General features: G+C 38.5%; 1 protein-coding gene across 1 annotated transcript; it reads left to right on the top strand.

Moving 5' to 3' along the window:
- The first annotated feature begins 3019 nt into the window (after positions 1-3019).
- Positions 3020-3958, top strand: LOC122699354 (olfactory receptor 7A17-like). The gene has a single exon (XM_043911185.1). The coding sequence runs from the start codon at positions 3020-3022 to the stop codon at positions 3956-3958; it is 939 nt and encodes a 312-aa protein (XP_043767120.1).
- Positions 3959-7230: the final 3272 nt, after the last annotated feature.

Genomic DNA, 7230 nt, shown 5'->3' with positions numbered 1-7230 from the left:
AGGATTTGCCTGCCAATGCAGGAGATGCAGGTTTGATCTCTGTGTCAGGAAGATACCTTAGAGGAGGAAAAGGCAATCCACTCCATTATTCTTGCCTGAAAAATTCCATGGACAGAGGACCTGCCAGGCTACAGTTCATGGGGTCACAAATAGTAGGAAATGACAAATGACTATGTAGGCATGCACATACCTAGTAGTTAAACTGCTGGATTGTAAGGTAAGATTATATTTAACTTCAGAAGAATCTACCAAAGTGTCTTCCTAAGTGGCTATGGTATTTTTTAATCCCACTGGCAATGAATGAGAGTTTGTATTGCTTCACATGCTTGTCTATTGGTATTGTTGAGTTTTTTTGTTTGTTTGTTTGTTTTCAGCCATTCTAATTGGTGTATATTGGTTGTTGTTCTAATTATCTAAAGATAAAAGATGCTGTGCATTTTTCCAGAAGCTTTCTTGCTATCACTGTTTCTTCTTTGGTGAGATGTCTTTGACTTCGTTCTTGCTAAGTCACTGCAGTGGTGTCATTTTAAATTGGGTTACTTGTTTTCTTATTGTTGAATTTATGATTTCTATGTATAATTTGGATTCAAGTCCTTTATTAGACACAAGTTTTTCAAGTACTTTTTCTAAGATTGTTGCTTGTCTATTGTCACTCTTAGTGACTTTTACAAAGCAGATTTAAAAAGAAATGAAATACAAGTTATTTTTTCATGAATTATTCTTTTGGTGCTGTGTCTAAAAGCTAATTATCAAACCAAAGACACTCTAGATTTCCCTCAGTGTTTTCTTCTAGATGACTTATGGTTTTGTGTTTTAAGTATATGATGCATCCTGAGGTAATTTTTGTGAGAGGGCTCTGTCCCATTTTCTCACCATCAAGTAGGATTTTTAGTTGTTGGCTTTATGTCACACATTCTCTATAAAACAGAGGAAGTTCCTATACTCAATCTACTGAGGGCTTTATTATTACTATTATTAATGTGTTTTGGGTTTTGTCAACTGCTCTTTCTGCATCAATTGATATGATTTCTCTTTATTAGCTAGTTGATATGGTAGATTAAATTGATTTTCTCATTAGTATTTTAAAAATTGACATGAGGTTATTAACAAAATTTAAAGTTAACACTATTGGTAACTGAAGGAAGGAATAGATTACATTTATTTTCAAATTTTGCACCCATCCTGCATACCTGGAATAAATTCTTGGTCTTGTGATAAAATTCCCTCTATTGTTTGTTTTGACTTGCTAATATTTTGTTGAGGACTTTTGTACCTATATTTGCGAGTTATATTGATCTGCAGTTTTCTTTTCCTGTAATATGTCTACCTAGCTTTCTATTAGTTAAGGTTGGCTTTCCAGAACGAATTAGGAAGTATCCTAACTGCTTCTATGTTCTGGAAACTTTGTAGGGAATTAAAGTAATTTCTTTCTGAAATTATTGCTAGAATTCACTATCATTTCAGCAATATTTTAAAAATAACTGTTTTACCTATCAAAACATTTTCCCAGGTCACTGGATTTTGGGAGAAAAAAACTTTAAAATGTTTTGCTTTAATTCTATCAATTTTATTATATGAATTTAAAACTATTTATTGATTTTTATTTAAACAGATGATAGTAGCATGAGGCTAAATGGTAGTGTGAGGCTATGAATCATTGTAGGTCATAAAGATTGAAAATATTTATCCAGTTGGGTATTCATATTATTATTATTATTTTTCATTTATTTTATTAGTTGGAGGCTAATTACTTTACAATGTTGTAGTGGTTTTTGCCATACATTGACATGAATCAGCCATGGATTTACATGTGTTCCCCATCCTGATCCCCCATCCCACCTCCCTCCCCATCCCATCCCTCTGGGTCTTCCCAGTGCACCAGCCCTGAGCACATATTGAGGGCATTCAGGGAGCTATAAGATAGATGTATAATACTGCTATTACCCAAAGAAGGTGATTCCCCATCACTTCTTCTTCCAGTGGAATACAGTCTTTTGTTTCTTTTCCTCCCTTTTTGTTAATTTCATTTCTCTTTCCTTCTCTGTATTTTCTTTCTCTTTGCATGCACATAGAAGACTTGTAAAGTTCCCTGCTTCATGTCTGGCTCATTCTTGAGATCCCAGTAGACATGGCTACCCTATTGGGATACTTGAACTAAAAATTGTAATTCTCAGAGGAAAGCTAACTAACAGACTTATCCTATAGAAGACTTCTGCTGGCCCTATCAACTCTGCTTCAGATGCAGGAGGACTCAGTGACACCATAGTGGATTGTTTCAGTTCAGTCGCTCAGTCGTGTCCAACCCTTTGCGACCCCATGAACCGCAGCTCGCCAGGCCTCCCTGTCCATCACCGACTCCCGGAGTCCACCCCATCCCATGTCCATTGAGTCACTGATGCCACCCCACCATCTCATGCTCTGTCCTCCCCTTCTCCTCCTGCCCTCAATGTTTCCCATCGTCGGGGTCTTTTCCAATGAGTCAGCTCTTCTTTGCATCAGGCAGCCAAAGTATTGGAGTTTCAGCTTCAACATCAGTCCTACCAATGAACATCCAGGACTGATCTCCTTTAGGATGGACTGGTTGGATCTCCTTGCAGTCCAAGGGACTCTCAAGAGTCTTCTCTAACACCACAGTTCAAAAGCATCAATTCTTCGGTGCTCAGCTTTTGTTATAGTCCAACTCTCACATCCATACATGACCACTGGAAAAACCATAGCCTTGAGTAGACGGACCTTTGTTGACAAAGTAATGTCTCTGCTTTTTAATATGCTATCTAGGTTGGTCATAACTTTCCTTCCAAGGAGTAAGCGTCTTTTAATTTCTTGGCTGCAATCACAATCTGCAGTGATTTTGGAGTACAGAAAAATAAAGTCGCGTGCATTGTTTGGATATGCCTAATTTACTTATCCATTCATCTACTGCAGAACATCTTGCTTCCTTCTCCGTTAATTTCTTGATGGCTTCTTTTAGCTAAATTTGCACTGTTCCTGTTTCCATTTCTGCAGTTTCACTGACTACATGGGACCAGGAAACCAAACCGGTATTTCAGAATTTATCCTCCTGGGACTCTCAGAAGAAGTATTATTGCAGCCTCTCCTCTTTTGGATCTTCCTGTTCATGTACCTGGTCACCTTCATTGGGAACCTTCTCATCATCCTGGCCATTATCACCGACTCCCACCTCCACACACCCATGTATTTCTTTCTCTTCAACCTATCTTTTTCAGACATGTGTTTCACCTCTACCACCATCCCAAAGATGCTGTGGAACATCCAGACTCAGAGTCAAGTTATCACCTATGAAGGCTGCATTGTACAGATGTATTTTTTCATGCTTTTTGGGATATTAGACAACATCCTCTTGACTGTGATGGCTTATGACCGGTTTGCAGCCATCTGTCACCCACTGCAGTACATGATCATCATGAACCCTAAGTTTTGTGACCTCCTGCTTCTGACATCCTGGTTAGTGAGTGTCTTCGACTCTCTGTTACATGGCTTAATGATTTTGCGACTCTCTTTTTGCACAAAATTGGAAATTCATCACTTTTTTGGTGAACTTTATGAGGTGGTTCAGCTTGCTTGTTCTGATACTTTCCTCAATGACCTGATGATATATTTTGCAAGTGGAGTTCTGGTTATTATTCCACTCACTGGTATCCTTTTCTCTTACTCTAAGATTGTATCCTCCATTTTGAAAATTTCATCCACAAGGGGCAAGTATAAAGCATTTTCCACATGTGTGTCTCACCTCTCAACTGTCTCCTTGTTCTATGGTACAAGCCTTGGGGTGTATCTTAGCTCTGCTAGCACACAAAACTCCAGGGCAACTGCAGTAGCCTCAGTGATGTACACTGTGGTCACACCCATGCTGAATCCTTTCATCTACAGTCTTAAAAACAGAGACATAAAGCAAGCCCTTAAAACACTCTTCAGCAGAGAAACGTTCTCAGTATAAGGGAAGTATTTGTCTGAAGATAGAGACTTTTTCATGAGTAACAGTTCTCAAAACCCTAAAAGATCCTAATCATGATTAATATTATCAGTGACCAGAAAGACAATATGAAGTTTAAGTTATTTACAGAGTTCAGTTTCTTTCATTTTTCATATATTATAAGCAATGGTTTCTTCCTATATTTTCTTTAAAATTTTGATCTCTTAACATATTCTCTGGGTTTAGTGTGGGAAATAGAGCCTACTGCATAAGTTTTCAGAAGTATAATATGTAATACAGGAAATGTAATGCTTAAAATAATACATGATTGATGAAGAAATTGTGTAATGCTTTCTCTACCAGATGAAAGTAACTGTACTTCATACGATCTTCTGTTGACAAGTCATCTGACATATCAGAGTCTGTACACTAATGGCCAGGGTTTGGGTTAATCCGATTTGTAACTAGATCACATCCACAATAGGAGAAGCAACTGGAGTCACCAACTGATGTATTTACAATAATCTGCACCTGCTCTCCTCCAATGACTGACAGGTAGATTGTACCCTTGTGAGAGACCAGGGCTCAGGGAACCCAGCTTAGTCATGTCCAGATTCTTGAATCACAGAAACTTTGAGATAATTGATATGTGTACATTGTCTAAGTTTTATGGGAGAATTTGTGACACTAAAATAAGGATAAGTAATACAGAGGTATAGAAAACTGGTATAATTCTTATATATTTACACAGGATGACAAAATGACCCAACACTTTGAAAAAACTTGATTATCTCTTGTAGAAATATACATATTTACAGGGTATGTGTGCCTGCTTAGTCATTCAGTCATATCTCACTCATTCTAGCCCCATGGACTTTAATCCTCCAGGCTCCCCATTCCACGGAATTTTCCAGGCAAGAATACTGGAGCTGGTGGCCATTTTCTTCTCCAGGGATTGAACTCAAGTCTGTTGCATCTCCTCTAATGGCAGGTGAATTCTTTACCACTGAGCCCCCTGGGAAGCCAACATGTTTACAGTAAGACTCAGAAATTCTGCTTCTTGTTTTTTTTCGAAGAAAATGAAAGCATATGTCCACACAAAGACTTATTCACAAACATTTATTACAAGTTTATTCATAGTAGACAAAATGGAGGAAAACCTGAAATATCCACTGATAAATAATTATAAAAAAGTTGTAGTATATTCATACAATGAAGTCTACTAAGCAATAAAAAGAAACCAACTACAGATACAAATGAAAATTTAAATGAATTCCAAAAATCTATTATGAATGAATAATGCCAGAAAGTTCCCATAATAGAAGCAATTTCTATGAAGTTATACCATAGTCAAAACCAATGCTAAGGTGATTCTAATCAGATCAGTGGTGCCTGTGCCAAAGAATGGGCTTAGGATATACTGAATATGAAGCATGAGGGATTCTTCAGAGGAGATGGAGATATCATACATCTTTTATGCAAATATTTGTGAGGACATTGCTTTAAAAATAGTTTTGAAAGACTTTGAAGGATGACAAGTGAAAACAATGGACATCCTGAAAGGTCTTCTCTGAGTGGCCAGTCTACCTGTGTCTTAAACCATTTTCACTAGAGTAGTGTTTGCTTCCTCTTGATATCAATTTCTAGCACATAATGGAAGACATCATATCTTTTAAGGGTTGGCTTAAAGTCTGGAGGAAGTGTAAACTTGGACTCTAGGTAAAACCAACTCTGTACACATGCCTTCAGCTCCCCTGACTAGCTGGGGAGAGATGATTTACATGGGTGACATTCTACTACAGGAGACAATTCTTCCTGAAGCATAACTCTGAGAAAACAAAGAAACTTCTCCCAGGGGCCAAACCAGAATCAGGGCACACAGGATATTATTGCCTTACACCATATATGATCTCATCTAAGGGCAGAGACTAATATGGAAATATACATTGCTCCAGAATTGAAGAACCCTTGGGGAATTTGTCTAAGGGATGTTGCTCAGTCATTCATCAAGTGGTTGCTACACATTGCATTAGTCAGCTTGGGATGCTGTAACAAAATATAAGAGATTGGGCAGCCTAATTAACAGAAATTTATTTCTCACATTTCTGGAGGATGGAAGCCTGAGATCAGGTGCCAAAACAGTTGGGTTTTGGTGAGAGCACTCTTTCTGGCTTTCACGTGGTTGCTTCCTCACCGTGCCTTCAAATGGCCTTTTCATGAGAGTGGAAACACACAGAGAGAGAGAGAGGAAGAGAGAGAAGCAAAGAGAAAGAGGAAGCTCTTTCTCTTCTTATAAGGCTACCAAGTGTATTAAATTATGACACCACAGTTATGACTTCATTTAACCTGTTGTTTTGCTGAAAGTTTTACTTTTGTTTTAGGTTCAAAGGATTTGATAACAAAATAAACCACTCACTACACACAAGTAAATAATTTCAATTTTTAAAGAAGATTATTTGATTTCAATATGCAGCCATTTAAAGAAAAAAAAAATAGAAACAATAGAGATAAGTAACAGTATGCTGCTGCTCCTGCTAAGTCGCTTCAGTCATGTCCGACCCTGTGCGACCCCATAGACGACAGCCCACCAGGCTCCCCCATCCCTGGGATTCTCCAGGCAAAAACACTGGAGTGGGTTGAAGCAACAGCATATACATCACCAAACTGGGTCAACTGACATCCAGAACTAAACAGGGCTGAAAAGTCCCTCGGGCTTTCCCTGTGGCTCAGCTGGTAAAGAAAAGTCCCTCACTGAAAGAGATCTGGAGCCCCAGTGGGGAAACTCTCCTGGGCAGTTCATCCACTCCATGGTGAGTTTTATGATTGTAGTTTTGGAGGTTCTCATTTATAATCCCAGGCTGCAAACTGATACTATCATCAGTTTGTACACAAAATGCAGCCTTGGTTTAACCATTTTGAAATTTTGTTTTCTTGTGAGTCATAAGATTTCATTAAACCTTGAGTGGTTGATTTGACCTCCAGGGGCTCAAAAATTTCACATCCCACTCTCTTTCTTATCTAAAGTGCTGGCTGACTAGCTGTGCTTGTGGGTAGGCATGGGATCCGAGCAGTGTCCAGGGAGGTCAGAAGCAAGGTTAGAGACCTGCTCTCCTGTTTCTGAAGCCTGAATAAGACTTCCTCCAATTTAATTTTCCCAAAAGCTGTATCAACTCCTAGAAGCTCTATCTCCAAATACAGTCATGTCACTTTGGGGAATTGAATTTGAACACATGAGTTTTGAGGGGACACAATTCAGTCTGTAGCACATATCTCAAGTGTGACAGGCACTGTGTTAG

The sequence above is a fragment of the Cervus elaphus genome, chromosome 9 (assembly GCF_910594005.1).
Source record: "Cervus elaphus chromosome 9, mCerEla1.1, whole genome shotgun sequence".
Lineage (NCBI taxonomy): Eukaryota > Metazoa > Chordata > Mammalia > Artiodactyla > Cervidae > Cervus > Cervus elaphus.
Note: the sequence above shows the minus strand (reverse complement) of the source record. Positions and strands in the feature narration are given on the sequence as shown.